Source organism: Danio rerio, chromosome 3 (assembly GCF_052040795.2).
Source record: "Danio rerio strain M-AB ecotype USA chromosome 3, GRCz13ab, whole genome shotgun sequence".
NCBI classification, from domain to species: domain Eukaryota; kingdom Metazoa; phylum Chordata; class Actinopteri; order Cypriniformes; family Danionidae; genus Danio; species Danio rerio.
Genome location: NC_141023.1, coordinates 21701153 through 21716497, shown reverse-complemented (window position 1 = coordinate 21716497; position 15345 = coordinate 21701153). Strand labels below are relative to the sequence as shown.

Sequence of the window (15345 nt, the reverse complement as noted above, 5' to 3'; positions counted from 1 at the left end):
GTTTAACAGGAATTTATAGAATAAGACATAAAATAACCACAGTGAAAATATAAATAGGTACTCAAAATATATTACAAAATGAACATGTAATGTCATGGAGGTAATCAAATGGGAGGATCAACACATCAGTGTGGGAAAGCGATGTGTACATGCAAAAAACATTGTTCAATGTGCAATGTGTGTGTGTTCTAGTGAGTTTGTTGGTGTGGTGTGTATGGGGCTGTTTTCAGTCTGATGGATGATATAGCAACTTAGAGTCATTCTGAAAATGTACCTCTATATACATTTCTGGAGAGTGCCAAATACGTGCCAGCAGCTATGTTTTTTTGCAGGTTTTATTTTTGCGAATCCACGAGAGGCTGCGTTGTACACTTTTTGAGATCGCAAAGTTCTCTGGCGAGTGCCATTCGCACCTGCTTTTCTCTTGTAAATCCACCAAATGCCACTGTCCACTGACTAAACGACTGACTGACTGTCTCAAGTCCGCCGACGTTCATGGCAAGCTAACAGGACAAACTGGTAACAGGAGGAAAGCCCTCCATACGGGGGTAATCGGTCAGCTGGTAATCACGAAAAGTGCCCCAAACTGCCTCTTATTGTTAATTTTAAAAATAAATTGCAGCCATTCATATGTCTGGCTATATAATTCGCGATCTCCAGAAATGTATATAGGGCTAAGTTTTCAGAATGATCCTTTGTTGCAAGATAGTCTGGATATGCATTCATTTCCTATAGCCCTGACTTTTGACCGAAAACACCACAGCTGTAACAAAGTTGATTCAAACACTTAAAATTCAATGAAAGAGTCCAATGAAAGAGTAAGTTCAAGTGCATAGTCTGGAGGATATCATAAAACATTAAAGAAATCAGGCGTAAAACACAATATTTATGAGTGTTTTAAGTTGTAAATCCACCAGATTGAACCAAACATGACAAAAATGTTCATCAATTATATTTTTCAAGCAGCACTTTTTTTTTCTTTTGAAGTTCTACATGTAAATCATTCCACTTACTAGATAGTTTATCATAAAACAAAGCTCATCCTTCTCGATAAATCATGAAAAAATATTAGCAAGAATGGAAAAAAAAGATCTTGGTTTTGATTCCCAGCAAAAGCATGAACTAACAAAAATCTAATGCAATCTAAATCCCTTTGCATAAGTGTCTGTCAAATGCTACTTAAAATGGTGTTCATAGACTTTAAACTGTACATTTAGAATTCACTTTTCAAAGAGGGTAGCTCCAACTGGTTGTTTTTAATGGTCTTGAAGACCTTGATCAGCTGGATAATGTGTTTTCTTAAGGTTGAAGCTGACCTTTACAGGACAGTGGCCCTCAAGATGCAGGTTTGGGCACCTCTGATATGTACTTACACATGTGCATATAAAACACATTCAGGTATTGGTATAGAAGAAAACAGCAGAGGGAATGCAGCAGTAAAGGTCAACCAGGACCTTAAAAGTCCTTCAATACTACAATCACACTAAAGTGCGAAGCTGAGATTTGCTGCTAAAAATAGACATGATAAGTGATCCTGCTTTACAAGTGGATAAACATTTTCATTCAGCCAGGCTCTAATAGTAAAGGGAGGTGAGGGTGCACTTTCGAGGGGGCATATGGAGAAGCTGAGGGGGTTAAGGCCAGCCTCATTGTGTTCAGTGGCAAAGGTGTAAACACACTGACTTTTGACCTCTCACATCAGAGCGGGTATTTTCACAATGCTTCAGAGTCTAATGCGTTTGCCAACTCATGTGCCACATAGCCTGACAGAGCAAAAACTGATTAGACACACACTATGCTGAGTATCTGGAAAATGCATCTGATTATGGAATCTGCAGTTAAAAATAAAGTTGTAAACACTTCCAGTTCTCTTCAGAACTACCCAATTGCATTTAACTTACAGGGTTATAGCTCACTTAAAAATGAAAATTCTGTTTTTAACTATTCACCCTCATGTTGTTCTAATCTAGAGACTTTTGCTCATCTTCAAAACACAAGTATTTAAAGTATTTTAGATGAAATCCGAGAGCTATCTGACCCTTTATGGACAGCAGTGGTCCTGAGACCTTCAAAGTCCGGAACTTAAAACATTTAATGAGACTTCAACTGTAATTATATTAGGCTCCAAAAACATTTCTGTGCACCAAAAAAAAAAAAAATCATAACAATAATTAAAAATGTTTGTTTGCCAATGTGTTCTCTTCTTCGTAAGGTCATCAGGGTGTACATTTACTATGGCACCATTATAATAATAGTAATACAACAATAATAATACCATTTCACCATTGGAAGTGCATCATATTTCATCTAAAATATCTTAATTTGTGTTCTAAAGATGAACAAATGTGATTAAAACGACTTGGAAGTGAGTCATTAATAGCAAAACGTTCATTTTTGGTTGAACTAACCATTAATAATGCAACACTCTGTATTTAGATAAAGCATCTGTTAGTAAATTTAGAGCCATAAAAAGATGTTTCAAGTGATATTTATTCAGTGTCACACTCACGCCATGCTGATGACCATGAAATCAAGCCAGTTCCACGGGTCTCGTAGGAATGTGAAATCGCCAATGCAGAAACCTCTGGACAGAACCTTTACCATTGCCTCAAAGGTGTAGATGCCAGTGAAAACGTACCTGTAGGGATTCAAATAACATGATAAAAGTCTGTAAACATGTCTCATTCAGTTCAGAATGTTAATTAGCTAACTGTTCGTGCACTTATTTCAAAAGCTTCACAAAATATCATATATAACAGGCCATGCCTGCCCACCACTCCTCCATAGTAACTAAATAACTCTATCTTTCAAATGATACAGTATGACTTGTTTATTAATTCAAACACAACCACTTTATGAACATACAACCAATTTGGTGTGGGAGGAAATACAGCATAGTATTGCAATATTTTATACTGCAATATTATATTGATACAACTCTATATATTTCTATATATTACCAATATTTCATTATACTTTTTGGTTGAATATTTAAATCATTTACCTTACAGTGTACTAGATGGTGGTTTTGAACTTGAGTTTTATTTTGTGAGCTTGATCACCTTCAGCATGCAGTGAATTAGCAAAATCAAGATCACATGCATACAACATTTATGGCAATTTTTCATTAAGGTGTTGGTCAGTTTGTCGACCATTTTACATTGCAGCAATAAAATTGAAGCGAGTTAAACAAACTGAAACACATTTCTGTTTAGTTAGAACAGATGTTGCCTGTTGGAAAAGCAGTAATAAACTGCAATACATTGTGGAATATCAAATATATTTAAAATCACAATAATATTGTAACCTGATGCAAGTATAAAACTGTATCGTTATACACTTTTTTAAACTCAAATGCAAAGCTGAATGAGACAGCAGTTTGCAACAATTCTATAATAAAAGCACATGGACGTTTAAGTATATATCTGAATCAAAAAAAGAGTAAGGATAAGTGGTTATGTATATATGCACAGTGCTCAGCATAACTGAGGACTCCCTCATTTTCAAAATGTATATTTGTATCCATTTCTCAGTGAATATAGGCAATGCATTTTGGTGCATTTAAACAAAACAGATTTATTATACAGATATATTTATTAAAATAATATTTTAGTCACCAAACATATTTAGAAATTGAAAGATATTACAATTCCAGAAAAATGTTGCGAATGAAACAAGTTTTTCAATTACATTTTTCAATTGTTTTGTTTGTCTTATATTTTCCTTTTTTTATTTGTATTTAATATTTTTCTATAACATAAATTTGGATGTACTAGTTTTTGGACCATCATCGTAAGTTCTTTTGTTTTGTCTTCAGTACTGACTAATGTAATGTATATGCACAAATATATGATTGTATAGCTTCCTATTAAAAATATGAAGTTAAAAGATAGATTTTTGAGGGGTGTACTTATATATGCTGATACACTGTAGGTATGTATGCATGTATGCATGTGTGTATGGATGGATGAATGTATGGATGGTATATTTAGGAGAGATGGTGCAGCTCTTACTCTAATATTTTGCTCCAGCCTGGAGGGTCGCTCATCGCCATGAACACACAGTTTGTCAGGATGGTTAGCATGATGACTAAGCTAAACAATTTGTTGTGAAGTGAAGGAAAACAAAGAAGGAATGATATGTGGCTCCTAATAAAACCAAAAAGCCAGAGCTTTACAAATAAACCTGAATTGTTAAGTCATACACTACCGGTCAAAAGTTTGGGGTCATTACGATATTTAAACGTTTTAAAATAAATTTAAGCTGCTCACCAAGGCTGCATTTATTTAATCAAATATGTGAAATGTTATTTCACTATAAAATAACTGTTTAAAAGTAATTTATAATTTAACATAATCATTTATTCCATTGATTTTAAAGATGAATTTTCAGCTCAATGTCTCCAGTCTTGAGTCACACGATCCTTCAGAAATCACTCTAATAATAATAATATTAATTATTATTACTATAATTAATATTATTATTATTAATGGTAATAATAGTAATAAAAGCAATAATGACTGGAATAATAATTTCAATCAAGCAGTTATTTAAAATTTTGATAAATATTTAACCATTTAACTTTTTTTTTTTTTTACATTTAATAAATGGCGCCTTGATGAACAGAATAATTTTCTTTAAAAAAAATATAATAATAAAACTGACCCTAAACTTTTGTAGTGTACATGAAAATGAAAAAACATGAAGAGCATTGTTACATCTATTCGCACACACATGGGTTATACTGAATAGGATATGAGTGTATGAGTATTCTTATGGCAGCTCGTCGAACAGGGTTGAAGGGACTCAGACAGTAACAGGCTGGTTCAGTGTTGAATCTGTATATCGTGTTCTTTTTGTCTATAACGATGAACGTCTGCGAAACAGAAAAAAAGGTACAAAAAATACCACATGAGCGGGTAACCATTATTCTGATAACCCATATTTGAACATATTTACAGACTGCATGTGTAAGTGTGTGCTGCTTTTTACTTTTTGTGCTTTGTAGTACGGATCCAACTCTTCAATAGGAACATTGAGGAGATTTGGTGGAGGGTCTCCATAGATAAACGGCAGGACTTTCCCAGCTTCCAGATCACTGGTGGGTTTGGGCAGATCCTCCTCGGCCACCTTGACATTCTGCTCCTTCATGCGCTCCTGCTCGGCGGCTTCCTCTGCCATCCGCCGATCAATCTCAGCGAGCGACTCCAAAGTGAGGGGCCGAAACACATCGGTGCCTGTGGGAGGGAGCAGACGCGCCATCTTGACATTCTGCTGGACGAGGGCTGCCACCACTTCGGGGTCTCTCAGCTGCGCCCTGCAGACACAGACAGAAGAGGACAGGTGTACAGTGGTGTTAAAAAAAAGACTTTTTAAAATCATTATATCTTAGCCGTAGTCACAGTGTTAATTTTGCCGATTAAAAAAGGGGGCAAAAATGCCTATGGCTTGAATCAACTCCTGGCTTGAATTGAGAGGTCCTCTGCACTAGCAATGTGACTGAAAATTATGAATGTGTGTACTCTGATCTGTCAATGTCATGAATCAACAGCACAATGCCATTAATAAATTGTGACAAAAATGTAGTCAGAAAAATGAAAAACACATTTGTGGTATAATCCGCTGCATTCTGTTGATCACTCATTAGTTGAGCTGATCAGACCTTGTGCTGGTGCAACAGACCTGTCAAGTTTCAATCAATTTTCACTAACAAAATTAACACTGCATAGCAATCAAAGTTTTCACTTTATATATGATTATTCACATCGAGGTATGAATTCAGCATCCATTCAGAATGCATTTCTACCAATAGGGAAAAACCATGAAGTGTTAGGGTTATTAGGTAATTTATATGAAAAAATGCATTTATTTCGATTTATTATGATCTGTCTTCACTGACAGATTAAAAATGCATTATATTACATTAATGTTTAACTGTTTATAACATTGTAAAGTATTTTTTATGTTCAGAAATACAGATGTTTCTAAACTGGGATATAGGGACCCACAGGAAGGCACAAAAATGTGCTAAAGAAATTTGAAAGCAAACAAACAAACAAACAAACATAAATAAATAGATACATTACTATAAAAGAAATAATATATATATATATATATATATATATATATATATATATATATATATATATATATATATATATATATATATATATATGTACAAAGATGATTAAATAAATGTGCAAATTGATATAGTCATTAAAGTAAATTAAAATAATATTGATAACACATAATGCATTAAATAAAAAATATATAATTTTAAATATATAGAGCTTAAAAGTTTCCATGTGCCTTGCAGAATCTGCTAAATGTTAAGAATTTAAACAAAATAAGAAAGATCATGCAAAATGCATTTTTTTATTTTTTTTTTAGTACTGTCCGTACTGAGTAAAACATTTTAGAAATAATTAACTTAAAAGACAAATAAAACAATTAACAAGACAAAAAAAATAAATAAATAAACTGCTGAAATTATCAAAAATAATCAATTGCAAAAGTTTACACACCCTTTGGTTTTAATTCAGCACTGACTGTATGATTGTTTTCATGCTGAGGACAAAAGAGTGAGTCAAACACAATTATTAAAAAGTTTAAACACTCACTGATGCTCCAAAAGGAAACACGAGGCATTGAGAGCTGAGAAGGGAATCTGAAGCTCAAGGTAACTTACTTACTTTGTTTATTTTCAAAACAGCAGTACTCAAAGAAAAAAAAAAAGATATTTCAACCAAATAAGACAATTTGAACATCTTCATCCTGTTTTGTTGTTTTCACTCCCCTCAGCTCTTAATGCCTCCATGTTTCTTTCTGGTGCATCAGTGTGTTGGGAGTTTCTCAGTAATCCTCAGTGTGAAAAGACGGATCAAACAATCATACAGTTACTCATGCAAAGGCTTAAAATCTGCAGAAGATGCCGAATAACCAAAGAATCTTCAGTTAAACACACACAGCTCAAAAACCTACGAAAACTTCTGCAGGGGGTTATTTGAATAATTCCAGATATGTTCTTATAATGTCATCTATATGCAAGCATGCTTTATCTAAAATGTCTAACTCAGGAGAGTGGTAAATAAAATAAATAACATGCATTTCGTATGATCTCTGTTATTTTGTTTAAATTCTTCACATTTTAACAGATTATGTAAGAAGTATGCAAACAAATTTTTAAGCACAACTGTATGTAATTTGATATATAAATTACACCAAAAAAATATTTAGAGAGCTTTTGCGTTCTAGGATTGGGTCTATTGCACAAGGATAAAAAGAGAAATAATGTTTTCTAAAGAGACATATCATTATCATATATTTTAAATGTGATATGACTGTTTCATGCAATTGTGAGATACAAATGACACATTAAAAGTAATAAGGTCTGACACACTAGTATAGGATATTTTTTCGAAAAGTAGCAGAAAACAAGAACCGAAAAACATCACTTTACCAAAACATATACTATTTTACAGCACTACTATTGCAGCATCATCAGCAACAAACCCAAGTCTGGTTAAGTAGCACAAAAAAATGAAGTCATGTTTATAGATCCAGCAACCTTTCTTAGCTTTCAAACTTACAGTTGTCGAGGCGATAGTTTTTGTTTGGTTTTCTTAGCTCTGCTTGGGTGAGCAGATCGGTTCTTTCTCCAAAAATCTATCAGGTTGATCTTTGGCTTCATGGCTGCGCTTCTCAGTTTCTCCAGACAGTTACTGTAAAAGCTTTCCACAAACTGAAGAACATTTCTGCATGCTCAGAAGTTTGTGGGATGCTTTTTTAAGACCCTGCCCCTTCAGAGTAACAACACAATTTGGAAGACAAAGAATCGATTGAGGGCATGTTCACTGGGTTGTCCACAATTGAGCAAGTTTCCACTGAAGACTTTAGCCCAGACTGTCTTATGTGATCACCACAGTTTGAGGAAAACAGGGTTGTGCAGCAGAGAAAATATCTGTTCATTCACTCGTTCATATTCCTTTGGCTTAGTCTCTTATTTATCAGGGGTCATCGCAGCGGAATGAACGGCCAACTTTTACAGCATATGTTTTACACAGCGGATGCCTTTGCAGCCACAAGCCAAAGCACCTGGAGGAAACCCACGCCAACATGACAAGAACTCCACACAGAAATGCCAATTGGCCAAGCCAGGACTCGAACCAGCGACCTTCTTGCTGTGAGGAGACAGTACTAGCTGAGCCACCATGCCGCCCAGATAATATTTGTATATGTAGCAATTAATCAAAAGGTTTTGTATCTAAATCTGTTCATTCCACCCTTAATTTTTCAAAGCACTTTATGCAATGCAGACTGTGTCAAAACAACTGTAAAACAGAAAAACAGTAGTCGGGTATAAATTTATCAATGTAAAATACGTTCAATACATCAAACAGTTCCAGAAGTTTCCACTGAGACAGTTCACTTATCTTTATTTTCACTTTCAAAATGCATTATGAGAGTTTGATCTCCGCCCTGATAATAAGTGAAGTTTATTTATAAACTAATTTCAAAAGGATCACATGGTTACGATTGATCACAGCTGGTCCCGCATTAGCTAATGCATGATTCACCAATCGGATGATTCCTAACTCATTATAAAAGATCAGAATTCCTTACCTCGGTCATCTTCGTCTTGAAGAATCCCCCTTTCCACCCCTGCTCCTCCTTTATTTTCCTTGACAGGGTGGCATGGCAGCCCAGTGGTTAACACAGTTGCCTCACAGCAATAACGTCACTGGTCCAAGTCTCTAAAAGGCCAGTCAATGTTTCTGTACGGAGTTTACCCCTTCTCCCTGTGCTCACGTGGGTTCCCCCGTTTTCCCCGGTTTCATCCCATAGTACAAAAACTTTCGACATAGGTGGAACCAAACCAAATTAGCCCCATGGACGAGCTCTTAATTAGCAGTATATCTCTCTGTAGAAATCCCTAATTTGTTATTAGCCATAAATAGCAGGGCAGTTTGCGAGACCTACCTGAGTTCAAACTTCTCTCTCGCCCTGCAAACTGGAGGAAGCCCTGGGCTCGATGATCTTATGAGCTCAGATCTTATGAGCTTATGAGTCTCCTGGGACAGCATGCCAAACACTTAATATAATCAATCATTAGCTAAGTGTGAACTCTTGAAATTTTATACTTTTTTTTTTTTTTTTTTTACTCGCACCTATGAATAACAAGCTATAGGAAACTGCAAATTTAAAGGTATTTTTAAAGTAGCATCCAAAACCCAATACTGAACTTGCTCAAGATAACCAAAATGTACTGGATCAGGTGCAATACGTAGTGGACATTGTAATACCCACTAAGGTAATGCCCATGCTACTATGAAGGTTGGGTTTAGGGTTGGGTGTAGATGTTAATAACAGACAATATAATGGGTAGTTTACAAATTAGTAAAAAATCATTCTCGTTTCTAGAAGCAACCGCCGGCGCATACACATCCACTACATACAGTATCTATTGAGGACATGTTCACTGGGTTGTCTACACCACACACCATCCACTACATATTGGACCTGATTCAGTACGTCATCAAGCTACAGGCTGCAGCAATGACATGCTCAAGATAGCCTTTAACACCTGTACTTTTTAGAGATGTAATTGATGCAGCTACAGTCAGGTCCATGAATATTTAGACATTGACACAATTCTAACATTTTCAAATGTTAATACTGAGATATTATTTTATTAAACTAAAGACTAAAAATGAGGCTATATGATGCACCAATAAGGCTTTTCCATGGCCAATTTTGATTTATTTACAAGCAAATTGGCTGTTTTTTAATACAGGTTTCTGTTATTAAAAAAAAAATAATAAATAATATATATATATATATATATATATATATATATATATATATATATATATATATATATATATATATATATATATATATTATTTTTAACATTTTTTATGAATAAAAAATATTTTATATAAAAAAATATTGAAAAATAATAATAATTGAATAATAATTTCGGGTTTGATGTATACTGTAAATGGCTGTGTGAGAAAGTTGATACGCTTTATTACAGGCTAAATCTGCAGTGATTTCATATTAGAGGTAACAACTGCTCTTTAACCATGATCCACACAAAGGAGCACCACACACTATATTGAGTTGGTGATTTATACAGTAGCAGATTGTATAATTTCTAAATATGAAAGGGGAAAAAACAATCTGACATTGTTAGATTATGCTACATAAAACATACTGGCACAAATCTAAAACAGCACAATAGTCTTGTAAATAGCACATTACAACCATTTGACTGATTAAAAACTGTAGTTGAGAGTGTGATTATAACAACATACAATTACAACTTCAAGTTCCTTTAACAGTGTAAATATATAAATATTAGTCATACAAAAGTATTAAAACTAAATAAAGATATCTGGTCAAGTCTGATTCCTGAAAGCACTTTCTGATGAGTCTGAGCATATGATCGGCATATGTCAAGCATTCATTTCTGAGAGACGTACAGTAGTACGCTGCTGTTTTGATTTGTTCTTGTTATTGCGTCAGCGCTAGTCAAGTAGCACCATTTAAATGTTTCTTGTAAACTCCACGCACTGGCTAAATCCTCAGTGACTCACTGCATATGAACGTAGGTCATGAAAAAACCACTGTTAACTTCCCAGAAGCTGCGTTATCAGGGAAGCGCTGACTACCATAGAAAACACATTCCTATTTACATTCTGAAGGTTTACAGCAAATTATTGCATACTGACCATCTGATACACTGATACAGACACACCCAGCAACCTTTTTTTTTATTTAAAAGAAGTCTAAAAGATGTCTAATAGACATCTAAACATGGTTGTCTTGGCTAAAACAAAGGGTAAATCAGTAAAAATCTAATAGACATCTAAGAACAGGCCAAAATCAGACTAGTCATCAAATAAACAGAAATGAATGACTATAAAGTCTGACTAATCTGTCAATTTGACAACTAGTGTAGTTTTGGGATATTCTTAGACGTCTATCAGATTTTTACTGACAGCCCAAATTTAACCTTGTTTTAGCCAAGCTGTCCATGTTTAGATGTAGTCTATTAACAATAACATTAAATGCATACAAGTAATTCTGAAAACAACAAGGCACAATTTGACTGGCTGCCTTTGCTAAAGTCGGGTTACAAAGCGTCAATTTCAGACCAACAGTGTTGAAATAAAATCGAAATTCCAAAACCCGAAATCAAAGCTTAGTCGAGACTTGCTCCAAGATTATTGGTTTGCCTCTGTGGAGCCAAGAAGAATTACATGAACAAAGTGAAAAACAATGACTTTGTTCAACAGTTTCTTCTCCTCAGTGTCAGTATATTGTGCATGTTCATGAGAGCAATGTGCTGTTTATGTCAGATTTAGAATTAATTATTTCTAAAAGACCAAGTGACACTAGAGATTAAAGATGCTGAAAATCAGCTTTGCAACATAATGTATATATAATATATTGCATATATAATATATATAAATTCATATAGAATAAAATATATTCACAGAAAACAGTTATTATGCATCATTATTTTATCAATAAAACATATGCAGGTCTAAGATATAATGCCAGGAGAATATTTTCATCAATATTTTCACATTAAATATTTACATGTAAACAAAAGGCAATTGTTTCAATAGAGTAGTTTCCCTACAAGTTTTTTTTTTTTTTTTTTCACTAGAGTAAAAGCTCTATGGTTTATCAGCGAAAAGACAACCATAAATAAAAGTTTTGTTATTTTATTTTAATAGTTATATAATAATTAGGGCTGGGCCGGTTAATGCATTATCATTGCAACACAACAAAGCAGATTGAGCTGTTTTGCTCATAGGCATTTCTATGAATGTCCATGTTTCTGCAACAGAGATATACTGATGTATTTTGCATTATTTTAATGTCTAAATAAATACACAGCACAGTACCATTCACTATCAAATAAATATCATATCATCTATTTTGTGTTCTTATGTCAATATGTATGTATGTACAGTATGTATCCTGTGCTCCTAAAATATGATATATTGCATATATCTTTTAAACCCCACATTGATTTTTATAATTAAAAAGTCATATCAGTGCTTAGGTTCTCTTTATAGTTCTATTAATTATTTTTATTTCATTTTCTCAATTAACTTTCCCTATTATTGATTGTGTCATCCCCGTAGCCAGCCTTGAAAGGAGAAAGGGGTCTTTTTTCTGAAAAAGTGGACCTTTTTTGCAGTCATTTGCCTCATTTTTATATTCAACTGTGCATTTTAGTGGCATGTAAAGCACTAGTCTTTGCAGGATTAGCTTGTCGGATGGTGATCATAACCACACTTTTTTGTGCTTACCATACTATTTTACTACAAAGTATTTATTTAAAAACTTGGATTTAAACTGTAAGTTAATCCAGTTTTATAAATATTGTTATAAAATTAGCATTAAAAAAAAAATATATATATATATATTCAAGTATTTAATTTTAATACAAATTTATTATTGCTTATCATAAAAAAAGGCATCTGGTAAAGCTTGTTTTTAAAAAAAAAAAAAAACTATATCGGAATCTCTTGGTTTTCTTTAACCTGGGTGCCGTAGACAATTTCACTGGTATTTGTTTCATTTTAAATGTGTTTATTTTAGTTACCCTTCTTATTTAAAGCATTTTTTTGTTCCATTTATCTCTTTATATTCTCTTCCACATATGCAACAGAATTACTTTTTTGTTTCAAGAATACAACAGAAAGTTGCTGTAGGTTCTTTCAATATAAAGCTCCTTTTGGAATGATCTCCCTTCTTCCTTTAGATCAATTATGAAATTTAGTCTTCTCAGGACTATATCATCTTTTTTTGGAAACAACTTGTAAATGTTATTATATTGGTTATAATTTAAATGCTTATTATTTATTTGTATATCAAATTGTTTGTACATTTGTTTAAATGTTTTTGTTTGTTTAGGCTTTAGACTGCAGGAAGTGTTTCAGGTGAAGTGTGCAGCTTGTTTGTTTGTTTTGTTTAGATGTATGTTTGCTATGATGTGTTGTACTCTGTTTAATTTATGTACTTCGTAGGGACCCCTAGAAAATGAGATGGTTCATCTCAAGGGCCTATTCCTATTATTCATTCATTTTCTTTTCGGCTTAGTCCCTATTAATCAGGGGTCACCACAGCAGAATTAAACGCATATGTTCATTTATATATGTTATGCATATATATATATATGAAAAGCATATGTTTTATGCAGCGGATGCCCTTCCAGCTGAAACCTATCAATGGGAAACACCCATGCATTCACATTCACACATATACACTATGGCCAATTTAGTTTATTCAATTCATCTATAGCGCATGTCTTTGGACTATGTGGGAAACCGGAGCACCCGGAGGAAACCCATGCGAACACGAAGAGAACATGCAAACTCCACACAGAAATGCCAACTGACCCAGCTGAGGCTCGAACCAGCAATCTTCTTGCTCTGAGGTGACATCGCTACCCACTGCTCCACCACCGCCCACTATCCCATTTAATAAATTCAAATTCAGATATTTTCCCAATCATTAAATGAAACTACATGGATCTCTTCTGACACACTTTGCTATCTGCCCACTGTTCCCTGTGCCGGGTGTTGAGTCCTGTGTTTATGTCACTCCTTAAAGCGCTGATCAGGAGCCAAAGGCGAGCTTGGGTCAATCTGCACTTACATAACACAGACTCACCTGTTCTGACAGGCATGCGCTACAAACCTACAAGGCTCTAATGAGGCTTATTATGTAGGGAATGCCGGATGGTGATTCATATAACTGTCACCCTCTGACAAACAGGTGTTTGGGTTCTTGGAATTGCGCTAAATGAATTTAATGAATTTTGCTGTGATTCAGAGTGGCGGTGGCTGAAGTCGGGAGGACTCATGTGGCTCCTCAGCAGCTGCTGCAAGCCATCAGCCGTACGGTATCGGGTTACTGGTGACTCTACTCATTCCTGCTCTCTTACTTTGCGGTGATAAACAAGCCCCGCCTCCGGCCGAATTCCTCCACGCCCACTGCACTAGCTTTCTGTGGCGCGCTTTTATCCTCCATAAAAGAAATTTTTTTAAAAACTTCCTACAAACATAAACAACCCAGAACAAACTGTCTGTATCATTTTCTCTCTTTTGAAGTTGAAGTCCGAAGTATTAGCCCTTCTGTATATTTTTTCCCCAATTTCTGTTCAACACAATTCTATGTTTAATTTTTTTAATAGTTGCATGTCTTTATCTTTGTTGTTGTTTTTTTTAAAAAGAAGAAAAAAATATAATAATAAAATAGAGAAAACAACTAAACAAAAAATACTGAGGTGAAAAGAAAAATTTAAACAGGAGTAATAAAAGTGTACAGAAAATTACAACCAACTGACTGCAGACATCCAATCGCAATCCAATGTTCAGACACATTGTCAATGTTGAAAGTAAATATTTACAATTAAACAGTATAAGATAATTATAGTTAAAAACAAACAAAATTTAAATCACCAAGAAATAAATAATTAAAAAGGAAGGAGAGTGCATGTATTAAATGGAAGGCATGATGTAAAGAGAGTTGGAGTAAGTTATAAATCATCGCCAATTTAAAAAAAAAAAAAAGTTTTCCCAGAGCATCTTACTTTTTCTAACTGAATGCTAACTAAATGCTTAGTATCCACAAGCCATTGGGATGTAGTTGGGAGGTTATTTGATTTCCAGTGAAGTAGAATACAACGCCTATCTAATATAGAGATAAAGGCCAAAATATCAAGTTGTTTAGAATTAAACTGGGACCAAATCTAAAAATAGCAATATCAGGGGATGGGTTTATATTTACCTGCAACACCTTAGACATAATTGTAAAATAATGAATCCAGTCCTATTTGTAACATATGGCCCATAAAGAACATATGACTTAAAGGGGAAATTAAGATCTCAGTCAAGTTATTTTGTATTTTTTTATTTGTATTTTATATTTATATATTTTTTTTCTTTACATTATTTTGAAAGTTAGTTTCCAATTTAATGGAAATATATTAAACAAACTCAATTAATGTAAACATTTAGCAGAAAAAGGCATGTTTTGCTATAGATTATAGACCTATTATTATTATTATTATTATTATTATTATTATTATTATTAATGTGCAGCAATGTAAAAAATAATCTCATTAAAATGCTGCTGTATAAACAAAAGTGCTAAAATAATGTAGAGTGGACCAAGGCGCATAAAAGGATCAGTAATTGAAAAGGAATAAAAAAAATAAAAAAAAAAGAGTATATGTAGGCTATATATAGCCCCCCTGAATTAGTAGACCGCTAGTTTATTTTTTCCCTAATTTTTTGTTTAATAGAGAGAAGATTTTTT

The 15345-nt window shown here is 33.8% G+C and overlaps 1 protein-coding gene across 6 annotated transcripts in view; it reads right to left on the bottom strand.

Moving 5' to 3' along the window:
- scn4ab (sodium channel, voltage-gated, type IV, alpha, b) overlaps window positions 1–15345 on the bottom strand; it is a 72034-nt gene that overhangs the window by 36752 nt on the left and 19937 nt on the right. For 2 of the 6 annotated variants that reach the window (XM_087243024.1, NM_001045065.2), the window contains exons 1-5: window positions 7590–7743; window positions 4993–5317; window positions 4758–4876; window positions 4014–4103; window positions 2510–2638 (exon numbers count right to left, since the gene is read on the bottom strand). In XM_087243024.1, coding sequence (XP_087099150.1) covers window positions 2510–2638; window positions 4014–4103; window positions 4758–4876; window positions 4993–5317; window positions 7590–7690 — 764 coding nt within the window. In that variant the 5' untranslated portion in view covers window positions 7691–7743. Of the gene's footprint in view, window positions 1–2509; window positions 2639–4013; window positions 4106–4745; window positions 4877–4992; window positions 5318–7589; window positions 7744–15345 lie in introns of those variants that run through there. The other 4 variants (XM_087243023.1, XM_087243026.1, XM_087243027.1 and 1 more) reach the window with 4 other exon arrangements.